This window comes from Bufo gargarizans, chromosome 1 (genome assembly GCF_014858855.1).
Source record: "Bufo gargarizans isolate SCDJY-AF-19 chromosome 1, ASM1485885v1, whole genome shotgun sequence".
NCBI classification, from domain to species: Eukaryota; Metazoa; Chordata; class Amphibia; order Anura; family Bufonidae; genus Bufo; species Bufo gargarizans.
In genome coordinates, this window is record NC_058080.1 from 377228427 (window position 1) to 377251360 (window position 22934).

General features: G+C 42.6%; 1 protein-coding gene across 3 annotated transcripts in view; it reads left to right on the forward strand.

The window, feature by feature from the left end:
- The window catches only part of LOC122920499 (muscle, skeletal receptor tyrosine protein kinase-like), a 252908-nt gene that overhangs the window by 143057 nt on the left and 86917 nt on the right, over positions 1-22934 (forward strand). For all 3 annotated transcript variants that reach the window (XM_044270061.1, XM_044270041.1, XM_044270050.1), the window contains exons 6-9: positions 10329-10453; positions 11220-11379; positions 12405-12411; positions 19974-20237. In XM_044270061.1, the coding sequence (XP_044125996.1) occupies positions 10329-10453; positions 11220-11379; positions 12405-12411; positions 19974-20237 (556 nt within the window). The remainder of the gene's footprint in view (positions 1-10328; positions 10454-11219; positions 11380-12404; positions 12412-19973; positions 20238-22934) is intronic.

Genomic DNA, 22934 nt, shown 5'->3' on the forward strand with positions numbered 1-22934 from the left:
TAAAGAACGGGCCGTACAGGTGGAGGCTATACTGGGCCTAAATGATGAGGTAGATGCCTCCCAAGCCCCCTTAAGAAAGGCGTCTGCTTTTTTATCCAGAGGGTCTTTTAATATACCCATATCCTCAAACGGCAAGGCCGTCTTCCTAGAGACCTTGGAGATGGCTACGTCAATGCGAGGAGCCCTATCCCAGGAGGCAGAGTCCTCTTCTTTGAAGGGGTATTTGCGTTTGAGGTTTTTGGAGATAAATACCCTTTTATTTGGTTTCTTCCACTCGCCTCTAATCAATGCGGCTACATTTTTGTGTACCGGAAAAGTACCATGTTGTCTGGCCTCTAAACCCTCAAACATAATGTCCTGAAAGGAACGGGGCTCTCGGGTCTCTTCTATGCCCATTGTAGAACGAACCGCTTTTAACAGCTTTTCCGTATCTTCTACAGGAAAACATGGTCTCCGCCCCTGACCTTCTTCCTCATCCGGAGAGGACTGCTCTGAGATGTCCGAAAATTCAATCACTGAAGAAGGCAAATCTTCCTCTCCCTCTGAAACACTGGGATTACGCCGGGTCTCTTTACGGACCGGCCTCTGATCCTTCTTGGCAGTTAACGAGGAGTTAACCTCTGACCGAACTAACGCCTGCAGACACTTATAAAAGGAAGGGGATTCCTCCGCAACCGTTCTGTCTATACAGGCCTGGCATAACTTTTTATCCCACTCTGAGGGCAAACCCACTTTGCACAGAGCACATTCTCTGTTTTTCTTTTTGGTCACCACTTTCTTAGGCTTAACCTGAAACAAACAGTAACGCCAATTAGTAAAAAGGGAATCTAGGTCATAAGAGACCCCACTCACCCCTTCAGAGGTACAGGAGCAGGAGGGACCGCAAGCTCCTCAGATGGCCTGTCCTCCTCCATGATGCAGGCTCAAGCCCAGTCGCAAAAGGACGCCGGCCACTGGAAAATCGCGCTCCTCTCATAGGGCGCATACTGATGACGTCACCGCCGACGCCTGCGTCGGTCACATGACGGCAGGAGCGCTATCCGGCACTCACTGCCGAAGCCGCTCCTCTTCCTCCCCCAGGCAGCCAGCGTCAGTCTTCACGGCACCTCTACAGAGGCGCCGGCTTCCAGCTCCAGCACACTGAATACTCCCTCCGGAGCTCAGCTGTGCCTCTGAACGGACCCCCGCGCATATTGATGCCGCCAATCTTACAGGGACCGCAGGTCAGTAACGGAGCGCCACCAGGGAGAGGGATCCGAAGCATCCATGCTGCAGGCTTCCCACCGGAGACAGGAAACCACACTGAAGGGGAGGAGAGTGTCCGCCCTTTTTATTCTGCAGGTTTCCTGTCTCGGGGGGCGGATCCTTCTCTCTGGTGGTGCTGTCATGGGCGATAGGAAAAAAAAATTGATTCGTTACCACGAAGTGTGAGGAAATTCGGATTCGGATTGAATTCCACTTTGTCAACTTCGATTCGCTCATCTCTAATTACAAACCAAAACTTTGCATATACCCCCAAGTCTGGGATACTGCACATGCCTCTACATGACATGAGACATGAAGCTGATTCTCATCACATTTACCTACTACAAGTAGGCTCAGAACACTTTAGGCATTGTGTATATATATATATATATATATAAAAAAAAAAAAAAAAAAAAGGGCAGCACTCCATCAAGTAAAAAATGAAAAAATTCTTTAATTACCCATATGGGACAAGCGACGTTTCGGCTCAATGTGTGAGCCTTTCTCAAGTCTTGAGAAAGGCTCACACATTGAGCCAAAACGTCGCTTGTCCCATATGGGTAATTAAAGAATTTTTTCATTTTTTACTTGATGGAGTGCTGCCCTTTTTTTGTTGTTTTGTCTATTTGGATTGGCTTTTATCCGCATTGGGCCAGTTGCACCCACACTTTCCATTGACGGTGCTGCCACTGAATCTTTTTTCCTGTATATATATATATATATATATATATATAGTAAGAAGGAACAAGGGGACGTCATTGACGTCCTGGCCTCGGTGAGGTAAGAACCGGGTTTTTCCCTGAAGTGCCAGTTTTGCAATTGCAGTCTGACACACAGCTGTTAGTATGGCTGTAAAGCCGATCCGGGCCGGGAGCAGCCAAAGAGCCGGGTGGGTGGCTGTTCCCTATGGTTCTAGGCCGGGTTTTGGCTGGGATATAAAAACCCAGCCAGCACGTTCAGATGGTGTGGATTATCCTCCATGACAGAGAAGCTCTGAAGTCTGTGTCTTGAGACACTGAGGCCATCTATTTGTGAGAGCCGCACTTACCCTGCCTACCAGAGCGAATCCCCACAATATATATTTATATATATACTATAGAAAGGTCTTGCATGGTTTTCTATGCTTTGCAAACTAAACAGTGGAGAACCTGTATGCTCACTGATTAAATGTGCACTCTGAATTTTAATATCAGCATTTGTTATACTGAGCAGTCTTGGTAGAAAGACCCCCGAAATATGGTAATGATAACACCTGCGCGGTAACAACACATAACATTTGAGACTTGATAGTCAGGTACTGTTGCCAGGGGTGGACTGGAAACTTAAAGTGGCCCTGTTTTGTCGTTGGGTCCAAATTGATGGAAGGCAGGGCCAGCAATACCATATTGTGGGACATTATACCACCCCAACAGAGCCAAATACCACAGTTCATCAGAAAATACTGCCAGCAGCACCAAATACATCCCCAAAAACTTCCACTGGCCAGCCAGTGTAAGGTCTATGGCCAATCTGCCCCTGGTTGTTGCTGACACATCACTTCTAATGCCATTGATTGGCTGGCAGCTTTGAAGTGCATGTAGATGGCATGTCACAGTTCCAGTCTGAGAGGTGCCATGCTGGAACCAGAAGGCTTGGACAGATCAGATTTCAACATGCCCAATCGTTTTGTTCTCAGGGATGTAAGTGCCACAGAGCTGCCTGGCATTGTCTTACTTCCACTTGAAAATACATGAACACTCAGCGGAAGTGAGTGTGCCTGTGGCAGTCAAGAAAGATAGCATTCTGCAGACACCTATCTAAAATGTATGGCCTGTCACAGTACTGCTCTTATTTTCAATTCATCGAGGAAGAAGAGGAGGAGAGAGAGAGAGAGAAAAGGAGGAGAGAATATTCTTGTTAACTGTAATTTCTGCACACTAGATATAGGGGGAATTTATTATGAGAGTAATATTTGAAGTCAGTTTTGCTTCAGTCTGCATTTGCGCACTTTGTACCAGATTTATCAAATCTCACACATCGTTTGTTAGATGTGCATTTTTAAACCAAATATTTTGTCTAGAAAAGCTGCTTTAGATTTTTCAGACCACCCTCCTGAGTAAGTTTGTGAATTTTTTTTACTTTGTAAAAAAAATTCATAGTTATATTTCTAGAATAGTTCAGAAATGAATTAACATACTGTAGCTAACTACACCCACTTTTCAAAACTGAAGTGAGAGGTGTAAAATAGCACAACTTTTGAAAACTGAACTCTGGACTGCAGGGCATGCTAAATTCCACCTAAAGCAGTTATGCCTCAGGCATATATGTAAATGATTATAAATGTGGTCTGATTACACACTGGGTCCTGGGCAAAAGGGTATAAAAGTGCTTCCCCCACTGCCCTATAAAAAGGCTCTCAGGGGCTACTTTTGGGTAGTGTACCTATTGGTGAGAGATTGTTGACTGCTATAACACACTTAAAGACATTTTGCCCAGTTGACTGACTTTGAGAGGGATTGCATCATTGGGGGGTGCATCATTGGCTCCAGACCTAGCTTTCAGGAAGTATTGAGAGCAGTGGTTACATGGGAAACGCTGGGATACCACCTTCAGCAGCCTCAGATGGCCCATACAGACCACCAGTAGAGAAGATTTGTTGATCCATGAACAAGCACGAGCAGCTCCCACAGTTTCATTGTCCACCACCCAGACACAGGTGTCACCTTCATTACACAATCCAGTCTCTGGTGCCATGACACCCATTATGTGTTCTGCCATTGACAGCAGCCACATCGTCTTCGTTTACAGTGGTGTCATAAATGAGAAACCTGGACCCTATCATCTTTAGCAACAAATCCAGGGTCTGTTTGGGATCTGACAATAGTTGGGTTAGAGTATGGAGGCCTTGTTGTGAGCACTTCATTCCTGCCTTTGCTGTGAGTAGGGCTCTGAGGAGACATTACACATGACGGTCAACCATAGTGACTCGAGGGACGCTAACAGCTCAGGTCGCATGTGTAGCCTCTCATGGTAGGGCTTCCAACTAGAATTTTTCAGCAGGATAATGTGCACATACACAGCAAAGGTTTCCCAGGAATGTCTCTAGCAGATTGCAACACTTCCTTGACCTATCTGGTCCCCAGATTTATTGCCAATTAAGCATTTATGGGAAACGCTGGGATGCAAGCTTCAGCAGCCAATGAGTGTGCAGGATCTACAAGCCCAGATGCAACATCTGTGGTCAAATGTGCCACAGGATACCATATGGAACCTGCATGCCTCCAGGCCCAGCCTTATCTCATCTTTTATCCAGGCTAGAGGAGGGTGAACAGGGGACTATAGCCTTCTTTTCAATTGCACAGTTTTCCCCAGTAAACTTATTATTTCACTCTAATATTGTAATTACTTATATCATCATTTTATTGTTAGGCACACAGTCCCTGCCCCCCACTGTTCTGCTGTAACATGTGGACGCAGACGCAGCACTACTCACCATGCCATCTGGTGTCCTGGCCTCAAGCATTGCAGGCTGCCACCTCCATGCTGCTGCCCAGGGTTCCAGTCTCTGTCTCCTTAGGGTGTCTGCACACTCACCTCCGGCCTCTTAAAGGGCGAGTGTGTGAGCTTGCTAAACCTTCCCCAGGCAATGTCTAGGGCAGTGATTGCTAACCTTGGCACTCCAGCTGTGGTGAAACTACGACTCCCAGCATGCTCCATTTATTTCTATAGAGTTCTGAGAGCAGCCAAGCAAGAGGGGCATCTTGGGAGTTGTAGTTTTACCACAGCTGGAGTGCCAAGGTTAGCCATCACTGGTCTAGGGGTTCCTGGGTATTTAAAGGGGTTGTCTCAGGAAAAAATATATTTTCAAATCAGCACTTGGTTCTGAATTCTTTTGTAATTGCATGTAATTAAAAAATTTGCATAGCCACTGAGTTATTCAATAAAATGCATCTATATAGTACCAGATATTTCTTTGTCCTGCTCTCTGAGGTGTCTGCACATGCTCAGTTTCATCCTTCAACTGCCTCCTGAGCTGTGATTGGTAGAGCTGAGACACGCCCCCTTAGCTGCAGCAGAAAAGACACTCCCCTTGAGCTGCCAGCTTGATATAAATCTAGCAGAGCAATGAATGGGGAGATCTCTGGATCCATGTGAGGTACAGGGCTGGTTCTAGCTTTGTTATAAAGAGGTTGCCATGTACTATACATTGTCTGTCTGATTTTCTTTGTTTTACATTAGTCATGTATAACCCCTTTAAGGCATCCTCTTCAGGCAGAGGGTGCCTTAGCTTTAAGGTATCTTGGTGAACAGCAAAGGTGTATTGAAGTCTTGTGGTTTAGCAATTTGTCTGTGATTTCCCTGCATCCTCTCCTGCCTCATTATCCAGTGTGTCTCCATTCCTGACCCACCCTGCATGTGTGATCCTGCACCTTCAGTTTTGTTTGCATTTTGAGTTAACCCAGTTTGTCAGCCCTGCAAACACCAAGCCTGCCCTGCCTGTGTCTGCACTACTGCCCTGCCAGCCAGTCTATCCTGTGTCTGCATTCATCTACACTTCCAGTGTGCTACCTGGACCTCAAAACTAGCAAACAAGTGACTGGTCAGACCATACTTGCGGTTTTGGTGCATTTCTAGTTATCCTGAGGCCCTAGTGCTTTTGCCAAGGTTCCGGACTCCAACAGGGTTGGCTACCAACTATACTGGAACTATCCCAAGAGGTAGCATTCTGGTTGTTCCCCTGCCGCAACATCCAGATCCCTGTACAGTGGTTGAAGAGTAAATAATAGGGGAGGCCCAGAATAACTCCTTCAGGGTTTAGCCCAAAGCCAAACCAGTTAGATGGCACAGTGGGTCCACGTTCAATGATCTGTAACATAAATTAACACATATAAAGTCATATCCATTCCAAAATTCTTGTTTTTTGTTTTTTTTGTTAATGAATGTGTATTGCACTTTTGTTATATGTGTATAAATATGTGTGTGTATCTTTATGTAAATCTTGGAAAACTGAATATTTTCATTGCATTGGCACTGAAATGTTAACGGAAGCACTGTGATCTTCTGGGAAGGGGTGGTGTAGATTTTCAGATTGCCTTAGTGGCTGATTTTAATTATGACAGCACTCCAGATGTTTTATTCATGTACTTTGTAGGAAATTACTTTGGACAGCTACACACAACCAAGTGACCTCATAGAACAATTAGAGAGGGCTGAGCTCATGTATTTGCTACAGTGATGTACATGAGCATTAATAAGTACATTTGTTTCCTTTGTCACATTAAACATTTTCACAATACCATTAAATCAAAAGAGGACGCTATTAAATATTCGTGTTTCAAGCTATTTCTAATCAATTAAATTAAAATATTAATATCTATGTTTTAACTACTTACCTGGGTATTTATTAAAATGGCATGTTTTCATTATTAGGGATCTGTGTGCCTAAAGTGTGTTTCCACCTTGCTGTTTATATGTTCTTAACCCTTTCAGTACCAAGCCACTTTTTACCTTAAATCCCAAGCCGATTTTTGCAAATCTGACATGAGTCACATTACGTGTTAATAACTTTGGAACAATATTACTTATGCAAGCCATTCTTAGATTGTTTTCTCGTGATACATTGTAATTCATGACAGTGGTAAATTTGAGTCGATATATTTCACCTTTATTTATAAAATAATCCAAACTTTACAAAGAATTTGGATAAATTCTAAATTTTCTAAATTTGAATTTCTCTACTTTTAAGACAGATAGTAATACCTCATAAAATGGTTATCAATCAACAAGCCCCATATGTCTGCTTTATGTTGCCATCATTTTGTAAATGTCATTGTATTTTTTTTTTGCATGTTAGAAGGCTTTGAAATTTAGAAGCTATTTTTTAAAATTTCAACAAAACTTCCCAAACCATTTTTTTTAAGCACCAATTCAGTTATAAAGTGATTTTGAGAGGCTTACGTAATGGAAACCACCCATAAATGACCCCATTTTAGAAACTACACCGCTCAAATTATTCAAAACTGATGTTACAAACTTTGTTAACCCTTGAGGTGTTCCATAATAATTAAAGGAAAATGGAGGTGAAATTTAAAAATTTCACTTTTTGGAAATGTTTTATGTTAATCATTTTTTTATTGCAACACAGCAAGGGTTAACAGCAAAATAAACCTCAATATATATTACTCTAATTCTGCAGTTTACAGAAATACCCCGTATGTGGCAGTGGCAGAGGTCAGAAGCAAAGGAGCGCCATATGGATTTGGGAGGCAGATTTCGCTAGAATGGTTTTTAGGCACTATTTTGTATTTGAAGAGACCCTGACGTACCCCTACAGTAGAAACCCTCAAAAAGTGGCCCCATTTTGGAAACTACACTCCTTAAAGAATATATTAAGGGGGGTACTGAGCACTTGACATCCTAAGCGTTTTACGGAATTTGGAAACACTTGGCTGTAAAAATGAAAAGTTTGTTTCTTCCAATAAAATGTTGCTGTAGCCCCAAATTGTTCATTTTCACAAGGGGTAACAGGAGAAAAAGAACCCCATAATTTGTTGCCCATTTTCTCTGGAATATGGCAACACCCCATACGTGGTAGTAAACTGCTGTGAGGGCACTTGGCAGGACTCAGAACGGAAGGAGCACCATATGGCTTTTGCAGCACAGATTTTGATGGATAGGTTTATGGGTGCCATTGGTTTTAATTTTTTAAGTGATTGTTTTATTTGGGGGCTCATTTATGTGGGATGAGGTGATGGTTTGATTGGTACCATTTTGGGATACGGTACATAAGACTTTTTGATCACTTGGTATTAAACTTTTGTGAGGTGACCAGAAAATAGCTTTTTTGACACAGTTTTATTTTTATGGCATTCACCTGAAGGGGTAGATCATGTGATATTTCTATAGAGCTGGTCGATACGGAAGAGGCCTAATATGTCTATTTTTTACCTATTTTTTACAATTTTTTAACTTTATTTTGGGAAAAGAACACTTTTTTTTACTTGAAATGTTTAATTTTTTTTGTAAAACTTTATTTTTTTTTACTTCTTTTTTAACTTTTTTTTTGTCCCACTCTGGGACTTCAACTTTTGGGGGTCTGATACTCTTTACAATGCATTACAATACTTCTGTATTGTAATGCATTGGCTGTAAGTGTATTACTCACTGTAATACACTTACAGCTTCCTGCCTGTGCAATCCAGGGGGCCACAGCAGCGCAGGGAGGCAATGGACACCCCGCACCCAGCAGGATACCGCACGTTCCGCGGTCAGCGCTGATTGCGGCAGTGCAAGGGTTAATGCGCCGGCATCGTTGTGACTGCCCGACCCCTGCAGCTGATCGGGGGAGGGCGCAGCTCCTGCACCAGCCCGATCAGAGTGCCGTAGCTGTACGGCACTGGGATTTCAAAATCTATGAGGCCTACTGTGTGCCATTTGTAATACTGCAGACATCTAGCATCAGATGGTTACTTGTGCACTCTCAGGCACCAGAGTCTGGGTGCAATTGCTCTGTGCAAGATAATTAAAACTATGAATTTACAAAATTAAAGGGGTTATCCCATAAATTAAAGGGGTTATCAGTAAAAGAGTGGGACAGACCTGCCCGACCCAAGGTGGGGATGATGCTCACCTGATCCCCGTTGCAGGACTTTGTCTTTTGGGCTCCAACAGACCAAATCCAGAAGTGGGGATCAGGTGAGCATGATCCCCACCCTGGGTCGGGCATGTCAGGGCCACTCTTTTACTGTCTAATAATCCCTTTAATCAACTTTTCAACTTTTTACACACACACATGTATGTAATATATATAAATCAAGGAAGTAGCAGGTATCGCTAAGATCTGCAGATGATCACATTTTCCAGCACCTAGCTCCAATCTGTAGCAGTTGGAAAATAAATGAAATTAGATCAAGTCGTGTGGGATGATTGTGTGTGATCCCTCTTGTTCGTTGATGAGCCAGTTTTCAGCACTTGTCACAACTGAGAGGGACAAAATCCTTGAACTAAGAGACCTTAGTTTATTACTCTGGAAGATCACTACACGGGCTGAGATATCAGCAATGTTCAGTTTGCGTGTCCCGGTGGTTGAACTGGAATGACAGCAAGTGGAGCATAGTGGAGAACCTTTGCATGGATGGATCAGCTGATTAGAAAAATGGCACTTAGTGATCCATTCTGTACTGCAAGTGAATTTGGGTGTCATGTCCCAAGTCTAGGGCAGTAGACAGTGTCTACATAATCCATTAGAAGACTTTTACATGACAATGGGCCACAGTCAAGACTTCCACCTACAGGTGTTTCATTGACCTGAAAACACCATTTCAAAGGCTATCATGATTCACAGCAAGACAAAAGTGGAGGCTGGATTGGAGGTCTATCCTCTTCAGCAATGAGTCCCGCTTTTGTCTCGGATGCAATGATAGCCTGAGATCTTTCTGGACATGACGTGGGCAACACCATAAAAATTTTTCACAAGGAAACATTTCACTGATCCTACTCCCAGAATAATGATGTGGGTGGCATAATGTAGAATAGCCAGACCCCTCTAGTCTTCATTTCAGTTAGACTATTAGCTCAGCGTTACAGTGATTTAGACTTGGAACCAGTGGTATGTCATATTTTTAAAAGTGTCCCAGGAGCCATTGTTCAACAGAGCAGGTCACATGTTGCTAATGCTACTGTGAGTAGCCTGCATGACCTAAATGTGCTTCCATGTCCTGCAGTGTCAGCTTCGATACCTATTGACTTCGGATCCCAGTTTTAAAATTGTTTTCAAGTTTAATAATCAATGTCCAAAGTTATTCAACAAAGTCTCACACAACTTCAGAGATATGAATTTAACCTCAGTGGAGTCCATACATTTGAATGTTGTATGGAGACGGATCTCCGTACAGCATTCAAATTAAGTTTTGACCAAAGCGACTTCAGATCTATAATCCTATCATCTATTGAGGAGTGTTTATATATAAAAATACTAAATTTATGAAAAAGTGACAACTGAGTTCCAAAAACTCTAATTACATATGTAAAATCACCATGAATGGCCGAATGAGACTAAAGAAAATACATTGATTGTGATATTGTGAAATAATCTTTTCTCACAGTGCTTGCCAGGATCATTAATGCTCCAGAATCACAGAATGTAACTTTTGGTTCGGAAGTGTCTCTAAGGTGTACAGCATCCGGCATTCCAGTCCCTTCCATCCGATGGTTTGAAAATGGGAAAGCAGTGAGTATATTTCCCTTTTTCTGATCTACTTACTATTTAATATATTTATTTTCAAGTACTGTGTACTCACAGCCATAGAAATAAAGAAGGGGTAATAAACAAATGCATGTTGGAGAAAAAAATCTGAAAAAAAAAGCAAATAGATATTCTATTTTACAGACATAGGTAGTTCTCACTGGGCAGTTGCTTCTTAGTAGCAAATAAGACCCACAGACAGTGTCGGACTGGGGTGCCCAGCAGTAAAATTTATTTTGGGGGCCCACCGTATGGATACATTCAATTATTACCTGATCACACAGTAGCAAGATGCTACCAGATGATTGAATATGGAGGTGCCTGGAGAAGCTTTGAGAAGGTAGGTCCTGAGGAGAAGAGGATACTGGTAGCTTTCCTTTATACCTAGAAGTCATCTCAGCTCTGATCTTGTCCATAATAATAAACTGGGGAGTTTCTTTAATAATCTATCACGTTTTTTATATGAACATAGGCTGGTTGAGGATCTCTACATTGGATATATGTACGTAGTGCAGTAAGTCTACTGTGTTATGTGCCACTTGTGCAGGGGGTGGGAGACTAGGGGCCACCTAGCTCAGGGTCCTACCGGGGGATTCATCTGTACCCCTGTGGGCCAGTCCGAGCCTGCCTACAGGACAATTCTGTTTCAGTTATGAAATCTAAATCAATATAGGTTCACTTCTCCGGTTCTATGTGCTACTCTGAAATGAGAAATTAAATATTTCAAATTATTGTATTTTCTTTTGTCTAGGTTTCACCAGAATCTGTTGAAGAAAACATCAAAGATGGAGTAATTTTCTCCAAGTTGCACATTGTAGCGACCAGACCAGGCCTCTTTACCTGTATGGCAGATAACAAGCATAGTGGGAGTTTTGGCACAGCAAAAGCTGCAGCAACAATTAGCATATCAGGTTAGTCTGAAAATAATTAAATCATGTATATCTAGGTTAATCCTAGGGATGGGTTCCCACCTGCAGTTTTGATGCAGTTTTTTAACTCATCCAACGTAAATTGTAATGTAAGAGTTGAAAATGTGAAGGCAGAAGACAAAGTCTAAATTGAACTCCCAATAAATCCATTTGTGGGAAGAAAACAAAATCCTAAATGATCCTTACATGAAGCAATCATTTTCTGCAAACACATAGATAAGGGAAAAGCTGTTCCAATTGTGACCACTAGATGGTGTCATTTTATTTTACTATTTTATTAACATGCTTCCTCTTTGTGCGCATATTGCCAAACAAATTTGTATCCATTTATAAATGACAACATACAACACTTTTTAATTCTTGCTGTTGTTATTTTTTTATGTTTATTTTATATTGTAAAATACAGTATCTATAAGCATAGACCTGGACCTTTATGAATTGTACAGATTGTTCCATGGAAAAGTATTGTATTCACCTCTACGGATATTAACATCCAATTTCCCAAGTCAGTTGGGCAAATTTACAAATCCTATGGATGATGTAAACATAGGGGCTAATGTAATTGGTGTAAAGTAGAACTGGCTTAGTTGTCTATAGCAACTAATCAGATTTCACCTTTCATTTTTCACAGCTCCTTTGGAAAATGAAAGGTGGAATCTGATTGGTTGCCATGTGCAACTAAGCCACTTCTATTTTGCACCAGCTTGATAAATCTCCCCCACAGTGTCTAAAACATGCTTCACTGAGACTGGCTTCATGAAGCTCTGCATTGCACAATTGTATGTGTTGCTTCTTCTCCAATTTTATAAGTTAATACATTCAGACTCAGTCGACGTTGTCATGTCCATCATTATCCACTCTTCAGTTGGGCAGCAATCTCTTCAGTCTGCACCAAAGAATAGGAAAGAACATTAAAATGAACCGTTTCTTCATACATTGCTAACAATGTCTTTTCTTTTCCTTCCAATTGTATTTTTCTGCCACCGGATAATGATTATTTCATAAAGAATGGAGGTATGACTTTAATTTTTATTTCTTGCACATGAATATAAAGCCAAAGGACCCAGTGACTATTAACAAAAATCTGTAGGCTAGTAGAGCACACTTTTATCCAGGATACATATGTATATATAGAGAGTGTAGAAGTAGGAATCACACCCCAGCACTGGTACCTACTCTGCCAGTTGAGCATGTTTAGGTGGTTTATCTCAAACTCCTTGAAGATAATGTTGATGTGGTTGCACTATCCCTCACCTCCTCTAATTTTCAGAATCAAGCTGGTTGGAGATTTAAAAAAATAAAAAATAAATCCAAACTGTAGCTTTAGAATTTGATATTGATTTCAATAGTAGCATTATACTGTACACATGTTCAACGGTATGGCACTGATATTAATAGGCATTCTGACAAACATTAGAGTGTTTGGTGGATTCTATTTGTTCTCAGGCCTAGCTTCTAAACTTCTACCAAAATTTCATAGATGACATTTCAGAAGATAACTAAGGCCTCATGCACACGACCGTTGTGTGCACCCGTGGCCGTTGTTCAGTTTTCCGTGATTTTCTGCGGATCCATTGACTTTCAATGGGTCCGTTGAAAACTCTGAAAATGCACCGTTTGTCATCCGCCTCCGTGATCCGTGTATCCTGTCCGTCAAAAAAATAGGACCTGTCCTATTTTTTTGACGGACAACGGTTCACGGACCCATTCAAGTCAATGGGTCTGTGAAAAAACACGGATGCACACAAGATTGGCATCCGTGTCCGTGATCCATGGCCGTAGGTTACTTTCATACAGACAGATCCGAAGATCCGTCTGCATAAAAGCTTTTTCAGAGCTGAGTTTTCACTTCGTGAAAACTCAGATCCGACAGTATATTATTATTTATTATTATTATTATTTATTATTAAAGCGCCATTCATTCCATAGCGCTGTACATATGATAAGGGGTGCACATACATAATACAGACAATTGCACTAATCATAAACAAAATGAGTTACAAACTGGTACAGAAGGAGAGAGGGCCCTGCCCGTGAGGGCTTACAATCTACATGGTATGGGAGAAGGACACAGTAGGTGTGGGTTAAGTTGGTCATGGCGGTATAGAGGCAGCAGGGTCATTGGTTGTAGGCTTGTCTGAAGAGGTGGGTTTTCAGGTTTCTTTTGAAGGATTCCACTGTAGGTGAGAGTCTGATATGTTGGGGTAGCGAGTTCCAGAGTATGGGGGATGCACGGGAGAAATTCTGGAGTCGATTGTGGGAAGAGGCAATAAGAGGAGAGGAGAGAAGGAGGTCTTGTGAGGATCGGAGAGTGCGTGTGGGGGTGTATCGGGAAATTAGTTCAGAGATGTAGGGAGGGGACAGGATATGGACGGCCTTGTATGTATTTGTAAGTACTTTGAAGTGAATTCGTTGGGCAATGGGGAGCCAGTGAAGGGATTGGCAAAGGGGAGAGGCAAAGGAATAATAGGGTGAGAGGTGGATTAGTCGGGCAGCAGAGTTGAGGATAGATTGGAGGGGTGCGAGAGTGCTAGATGGAAGGCCACAGAGGAGAATGTTGCAGTAGTCTAGGCGGGAGATAATGAGGGCATGTACAAGTATTTTTGCAGATTCAAAGTTAAGGAAAGCGCGGATGCGGGAGATGTTTTTGAGTTGGAGATGGCAGGTGGTGGAAAGGGCTTGGATGTGCGGTCGGAAGGAAAGGGCAGAATCCAAGATCACTCCAAGGCAGCGGGCTTTGTTGACTGGGAAAAATGTGCAGCCATTGATCGTGATAGATAGGTCTGTTGGGGGGGTTGAACAAGATGGGGGAAAGATTATGAATTCTGTCTTATCCATGTTAAGTTTAAGAAAGCGAGAGGCGAAGAAGGATGATATAGAAGATAGACATTGTGGGATTCTAGATAGTAAGGTGGTGATGTCTGGACCAGAGAGGTAGATTTGTGTGTCGTCAGCGTAGGAGTGATACTGAAAGCCATAGGACTCCATGAGCTGTCCCAGGCCAAAAGTGTAGATAGAGAAGCGCAGGGGTCCTAGGACAGAGCCTTGCGGGACACCAACAGAGAGGGAATGAGACGAGGAGGTGGTGCGGGAGTGGGAGACGCTAAACGTCCGGTCTGTGAGGTATGATGTGATCCAGGAGAAGGCCAGGTCAGTGATGCCAAGAGATGAGAGAGTTTGCAACAGAAGGGAGTGGTCAAAAGTGTCGAAGGCAGAGGACAGGTCAAGGAGAAGGAGGTCAAGGAGAAGGAGGACAGAGTATTCTTTCTTGGTTTTGGCTGTGAGTAGGTCATTGGTGACTTTGGTAAAGGCAGTCTCGGTCGAGTGGTGGGGTCGGAAGCCAGATTGTAAGCAGGAGGTCAAAGAGGGAGCAGGAGGAGAGGTGGGAGGACAGTTCTGAATGGACATGTTGTTCAAGTAGCTTTGAGGCATACGGAAGAAGTGATATGGGGCGATAACTGGACAAGGAAGATGGGTCAAGTGAAGGCTTTTTGAGGATGGGTGTAATGGTAGCATGTTTAAAAGCAGAGAGGAAGACACCAGAGTTTAGTGATAGGTTGAAGAGATGAGTTAGGGCTGGGATAAACACTGCAGTGAGGTTAGGGATGAGGTGGGATGGGATTGGGTCAAGTGCACAGGTGGTCAGATGAGATTTGGAGAGTAGAGTGGAGAGTTTACCTTCTGTAATGGTAGAGAAGTGGGTTTTGGGAGAAGAGGACCGAGCAGTTGTGTAGAGGGTCTGTGGGGACTGTGTAGTAAAGCTTTCTCTGATGTGGACTATCTTTTGTTTGAAATATTTGGCAAAGTCCTCAGCTGAGAAGAGAGGAGAGGGTGGGGGCGCTGGGGGACGGAGAAGGGAATTAAAAGTGCTAAAAAGTTGTTTAGGGCTGTGTGACAGGGAAGATATGAGAGATGAGAAGTAAGCCTGTTTTGCATCAGCGAGTGAGGATTTGAATATGAGGAGGGATTGCTTGTATGCGGTGAAATGATCTTTAGAATGGGATTTCTTCCATCGCCGCTCAGCAGCCCTGGAAGCTTGTTTGAGTTTTTTGGTCAGGTTGGTGTGCCAGGGTTGTCTGTTGATTTTCCGGATTTTGTTGTGTGTGAGGGGGGCAACAGTGTCCAGAGCTGTACTTAATGTGGTGTTATATAGGGTGGTAGCAGCTTCTGGGTCTTGGAGGCAACAGATGGTGGAGAGTGGGAGAAGAGAGTCAGAAAGCAAGCGAAAGTCAAGCTGTTTGAGGTTCCTGCGGGGGTGTGCTAGTGTGTGGACCGGGGGAGCTGCAGAAGAGACCAATGAAGAGAAGGTGAGTAGGTTGTGGTCGGATAGGGGGAGAGGCAAATTAGAAAGGTTAGATAGGGAGCAGAGGCGGGAAAAGATCAAATCCAGAGTGTGACCATCTCTGTGGGTGGGAGCTGAAGACCACTGTGATAAGCCGAAGGAGGAAGAGAGCGACAGGAGTTTAGAGGCGGCCGAGTGGCATGTGTCAATAGGGATGTTGAAGTCACCCATGATGATAGTGGGGATGTCGGCAGAAAGAAAGTGTAGTAGCCATGTGTTAAAGTGGTCAAGAAATATGGTGGCTGGGCCTGGGGGGCGGTAAATGACTGCTACTTGAAGATTGGAGGGAGAGTAGATGCGAACAGAGTGTACTTCAAATGAGGTGAGCGTAATGGAGGGTGGCAGTGGAGTTGGGCTGTAGGAGCAGGTGTCTGATAGGAGAAGACCAACTCCTCCACCATGTTTGCAGCCAGGGCGGGGGGTGTGAGTGAATTGAAATCCACTATAAGAGAGTGCAGCAGGGGAGGTGGTGTCTGAGGGTGTCAGCCATGTCTCTGTGAGACCCAGAAAGGAAAGGTTTTGAGAAATGAACAGTTCATGGATGTACGACAGTTTGTTACAGACGGAGCGCGCGTTCCATAATGCTCCTGCAAGAGGAACTAAAGGCGCAGGGGTCAGAGGAATTGTAATTAGGTTTAAGGGGTTGTAGAAATTTGTAGACGGAGATTTGTAGTGGGACATGGAGGTGATAGTGGGGATTTGCTGAGGGGGTCCTGGATTTGGAGAGATATCACCAGCAGTAAGGAGAAGCAAAGAAAGTGTTAATAGATGAGAATAGGAGAGGGCATGAGGTGTCTGTGTGTGTTTGGGAAGGAAGTGTTTTATGTTGGCAAACAGGTTTGTGCAAGTGATCAGATGAGAAGGTAAGATGGACGAAGAGATGAATAGTTCCTTGCTGGGTGAATGGATGTGGGGGTATTTCAGGAGGTTATGGACAAGTAGGAGGAGTAAGAGGAAAAATGTAAACATTGTTTGCATTGACTATGTCTGTAATTACCTGTGGTTCCCTTCTGGTCCAATTCTGGTATAATTCAGTCTGTGCACTTAAAGAGTTGCACTTGAGAGATGTTGCATGTGGAAAGACCAAGGTCTGGTGATGGGGACGCTTCTAGTTAGAATATACTACGAACTGTGTACGTGACTGCCCCCTGCTGCCTGGCAGCACCTGATCTCTTACAGGGGGCTGTGATCCGCACAATTAACCCCTCAGGTGCCGCACCTGAAGGGGTTAATTGTGCGTATCATAGCCCCCTGTAAGAGATCCGGGCTGCCAGGCAGCAGGGGGCAGACCCCCCTTCCTCCCCAGTTTCAATTTCATTGGTGGCCAGTGCGGCTCCCCCCGGCCCCCCCTCCCTCCCTCTATTGTATTAATATAATTGGTGGCCAGTGTGCGGCCCCCCCTCCCTCCCTCTATTGTATTTATATTATTGGTGGCACAGTGTGCGGCCCCCCTCCCTCCCTCTATTGCAGTGATGGCGAACCTTTTACAGACAGAGTGCCCAAACTGCAGCATAAACCCACTTATTTATCGCAAAGTGCCAACACAGCAATTTACCTTGAATATTTTCCATGTACTTTATCATTTATCTACAATAGCCTGCCTACATTCAGTGCGCTGCCTGTGCTGTTCATAGTGCGCCCTGCGCTGCTGAATGGCAGGAAAAGTCTACGACATATTGGTACACCATAGACTTTTTCCAGGGTGTGGGTGCCCACAGAGAGGGCTCCGAGTGCCGCCTCTGGCACCCGTGCCATAGGTTCGCCATCACTGCTCTATTGTATTTATATCATTGGTGGCCAGTGTTCGGCCCCCCCTCCCTCCCTCTATTGTATTTATATCATTGGTGGCCAGTGTGCAGGGGGGGCCGCACACTGTGCCGCCAATGATATAAATGCAATAGAGGGAGGGAGGGGGGCCGCACACTGGCCACCAATGATAATACAATAGAGGGAGGGATGGGGGGCCGCACTGGCCACCAATGATATTCAAACTGGGGAGGGAGGGGGGTCTGCCCCCTGCTGCCTGGCAGCCCCTGATCTCTTACAGGGGGATATGATGGCACCTGAGGGGTTAATTGTGCGGATCACAGCCCCCTGTAAGAGATCGGGTGCTGCCAGGCAGCAGGGGGCAGTCATGTACACAGTTCGTAGTATATTCTAACTAGAAGCATTGAAAGTCAATGGGGACGGATCCGTTTGCAATTGCACCATATTGTGTCAACGTCAAACGGATCCGTCCCCATTGACTTGCATTGTAATTCATGAAGGATCCGTTTGGCTCCACACGGCCAGACACCAAAATGACTTTTTTTTCATGTCCGTGGATCCTCCAAAAATCAAGGAAGACACACGGACGAAAAAACGATCACGGATCACGGACCTACGGACCCCTTTTTTGCGGACCTTAAAAAAAAACGGTCGTGTGCATGAGGCCTTAGTGTGGGGAAACTTTGACCCTTTAATGAAATATTGCTGGAAAATCCCAGTAGAAACACTCGAGCTCTCAAATTTTCCACCATATACTACGTAATTACACAATACAAAGGAGACATTTTTGTAGGCTTCAGCTTAATCCCATTTTATTATCTGCTCTCTATGAATAACTGGCATGATCAACTATTAAAGTAAATGGGCATCATAGAAGGGGGGATTCCCATGCATAACCCAACTACAGAGCCACACTAGAAAGCAACTAGCAAAGAGCAGTTCTTGATCTAGCAACCTTTCCCTGTATTACATGGTCAGCCATTAATTTACAAATGTCTTGTCTTCATAAGACAAGTCATTTAAGGAAAAAAATAATAATAATATTAGGACTATTCTTTTTGCATATTAATTGCAAAACCAGGACATTTGTGGCATATACACGGACATGGCATAAATGTCAAACAGATGCAGAACTAGCTGAGAGTGTCATAACTGTGAATAAGGGGAGTTGTCCATTTGTGGCCTCCTCCCCAATCCTGGTGGAGAGCTGTGCTTGAGACAGGAGCAGGTGGAAAAGGAAGGACCTGCACCTTGGAATGCAGTAGCAGAGAAGCAAATTTTTTTGTAAAAAGTGTTTTATTGTGCAAGTAGTAGAACATAATAAAAACTATATAATGTGGTATCACAATAATAGTACTGACCCACAGAATAAGTTATCATATTTATACCACACAGTGAACAGTATAAAAAAAATCTTCAAAAACAGTATTGAAATTGCTGCTCAGTTCTCATCTGACTGAGAGCCAGTAAGCCTCAAAGTTACTTCAGATCTGTTGGATGGCTTGGGTGGACCTGCGCGCCTAGATCAATATCATTAGAGTGACTAAAAGTTTTCTGATTGTCCTAACATAATATTCAATAACCTTTCTATACAGTTTTGTCATGTAAATTTTAATTTGCATAAACATGGGCATATGGGAAAGAGATGCAAATGAGCAGAATCTGCCTTGTTTTTCAGCTGAAAAACCATTTGTGTGGAAAATTTGCAATCTACACTACTCATGAACAATGCCATCTATTGGTTTCATAGTCTTATGACAAGAGTAATAGTCTTGTCATAAGACTATGAAACCAATAGATGGTGCTGTTCATGCCCGAGCACCCGATCAACACTAAATTTTATATATAAATGTATCCAAAAATAGTTAATGTAATAACTACAACTTCAAAATCAAACACTCGAGGTCCCATATGCTGAAGAAAATACAAAAAATGCATGACCGCTGGAAAACAGATGGAAAAAAAATGTGACTGGTCCTTAGGCTGCTATACAGGTACCACATGACAGGGATTGCTGTGTATCAGTACAGACATTGAAATGAATGGGGTTGCAGTATGACTCGCAAGTCACCATGACAGGATCACCATGTAGCCCTAGCCTGGAGATTTAAATTAGGTAGGAGCTATGGTGCACATGACACATCTAAGTTGAGCACCAAGTATATTCACTGGAAACATAAATTCAACATCTACAATATAAAATGTCGCTTTTAATGTGACTTTTAGGGATTTAAATATGTCTTTGCTGTTTGTTTTTTTTTGCTTTTTTCTGTATTAAAGTTTCAGGAATGATCCTGATTTTATAGAATCACAAATACAGGGAGTGCTGTTTAGACAATTGTGTTTTTGGACGGAGAAAGGTAGAAAGCTAATCTTTACATGTAAGTAGGAATAGGGAACTTCTAGTTTAATACATTTCTGCTTATCTGCCATGAATATAACAAACACTTTTAACTCTTCTTCTTAGGTTTTATAAAGGTGATGTAGGTTATTGCAGCACCTACAGAGGGGACATATGTAACGCAGTGCTCACAAAGGACTCCTTGGTTTTCTTCAATTCATCTAATGCTGAACCAGAAGAGAGTCAGGAGATGCTTGCTCAAATAGCTTTAGCTGAACTGAAAACTGTAAGCCCATTTTGTCGACCTGCCGCTGAAGCTCTACTCTGCAACTACTTTTTTCAGGAGTGCAACCAAACTGGAGAAAGTCCATCTCCAAAACCATTGTGCAGGTACGACCTAAATATCAGTGTCCATTTGAGAACCTAAATGAGATATATAGATAGATATATAGAAGAAAAAAGGCAGCACTCCAGGGATTATCCCTGGAGTGTTGCCTTTTTTCTTCTATATATGCATTTGGGACCTTGGTCACAGGCCCCTGAAAGGATTTGCACCCGCTTCTAATGTGTGCTGATTGTTTCTTTTCCTTTTTTAGATAGATAGATAGATAGATAGATAGATTAAAAAAAAAAAAAGGCTGGAAAAAGGCTCCATAGAGAGAGCTGAAACGTTGCTGATGAGTGAATAAATCATCCACTTTTTCATTACCATCTGGAGTGCTGCCTTCTTTTGCTTCATTATAGATAGATAGATAGATAGATAGATAGATAGATAGATAGATAGATCTGGTTAACTTATAAAACCTGGGGGAGTTTTTTTTAGAAAATAATATATAGCTTAATCATTATATAAGAACTTTTCAGAATATACCATTTGGCTAAAGAATGCAGACACCCACCCAAATTCAGTTAATTTAAGGTTTCAGCCCACTGCAGATGGGTCCATCAAATCAACACACACAAATATTAATAGTAGCATAGGTCATAATGAAGGGGACAAAAGATAGACAAAAGATAGATCATCAGTTAGAAACAGTCAGATAGCCCCTTATTGTTCACATGACAATAGTAATGGTGAGTCCCCCAGTATCTTCGCTAATGTCTCAGTTGGTCACAATTGAAGCCAATGCTCTGTTCCATTTGACACCAAAAATCCTCCTCAGTGACTGGAAAGAAGTGAGAAGAAAATTCTGAATGGCCGGACTATACACTCTTGTAATCAAAATTGATCTCTGAGATCAACACCATTTCGTGTCAAATTGGCCAGGGCTCCTTCTGCAAAGGTCAAGACCTGCATCCATGGAGACCATAAAGAGGCTCCGAGACCCTATCAAATGTTGGCTGTAATTTCCAGCTCACTAGTAGATGTAAGATGTGCTATTTTTACTCCTATAGACTGAAAATGCAGCTTGTTAGGTCACTGATTTCCCTAATTGGAAATAAAATGTTCATGAAATTTTCAGACTGATATAGCTGCCGTTAAAACATTCCAACTATAAAGTTGCAGTCAATCGTTTGTCAAGGTCCCTCTGAGACCCATCCTTTTTCATCAGTTCTGGAACTTCTCCTTATGGCATTAAAGGAGCTATTTGAAATATCACGAGAAGCCAAAACAAGAAGCCTTAGATTAATGTGATGGTGAGAGCATTTAGATTTTCATGTTGACAGCTGCTGTTTGACCTTCATGAAATGAGGTGTTGATGTTAGTCAATTGGCGAGGGGGCTGAGTTCCATGACTGCATAAGACGGTTAAACCAGATCCAAGTGGTTCAAGCATATTCCAAATAATTTTAGAATGTTTTTGACAGTATAGTGGATAAGTCAGAATGGAATTATGGACAATTTCCTGAAGTGATTGTTAGCTGGCATACTATGATAGAAGTCTGATCATTTAATAGTTAATAAAAATAGCTGGGTTCTACATTGAAAGTGTATTAAACAGGATACATTTAAAAGTAGACCTCAGTAAATGTAATAGTTCTTTCCAGTGAAGACCCTGCCCTGTAGTAGATAAACCTTGGCACCAGAGTCTTCCTTGGCAAGAACCACAAATTGTACCTGAGGACATAAAAGCAGCACAAATAAAATCCATCACACAATTCACGTAATAAACAGTGACAGAATCAATATTTTTGTCAGTACATATTTCTTAGTAGAATTCATGATGATGGTTCTTGATCCTAGGAGGCATGTAATACTCTTGATATTTTAAGTATTCAGTCACTGTTCCCTAACCTTGAAACTCACCTGCAGTCAGAATAGAATGCTGCTTACCACGGAAATTGGCACAGTACATCGGGTACATTAATAAGATCAACAAATCTTTATGTAACAGTTTATTCTTGGTGTCAGGATGATGATCCCGGTTTGCAGCTGTCACTCTAGTCAGGTCTTCCAGGGTGTGATAAATGGGACTCTTGACGTGAATAATGTGTGAGTGCCGTATATTCTACACAAGATTAACAGGTTGTAGTTGATTTTTTACGTTTATTTCATAGGCAGACTATAGTAAAGTTATCCTTTTGTAGATTTCTCTTTAAGGGAATGTGTCATCAGAATAGGACCTAATTTTTAGTGAATTTTTGATGATGTTATTAGTACTTTTCCATGTCAATATATTTAAACATAAAATCCTGCAGTTTTGGCACTGGCCACTAAGTATAATAATTGGCTCCACTTCTTGGTCTGTACAGATCACTTTACTGCAGTTACCTGCTTATCTGAAGTTTGCAGATGACACAACAGTAGTTGGTCTCATGCAAAATGGGGATGAGTCTGCATATAGGCATGAAGTGGGACAGCTTTCCTCCTGGTGCAGCAACAACAACTTGGATCTTAATGCTCTTAAGACCATGGACATGATAATAGACTTTAGGAGATCTCCTCCCCCCCTCAGCACCTCCCCCTAATCATAAATGGATCTACAGTAACCCGAGTAGAGTCATTCAAGTTTCTTGGGACCACAATATCATTAAGAAAGCACAACAGAGGATGTAACACCACAGCAGCTGAAAAAGTTTGGCCTACCACAAAAATTTATGGCGCAGCTCTTTACCACAATCATTGAATCCATCATGACATCATCTA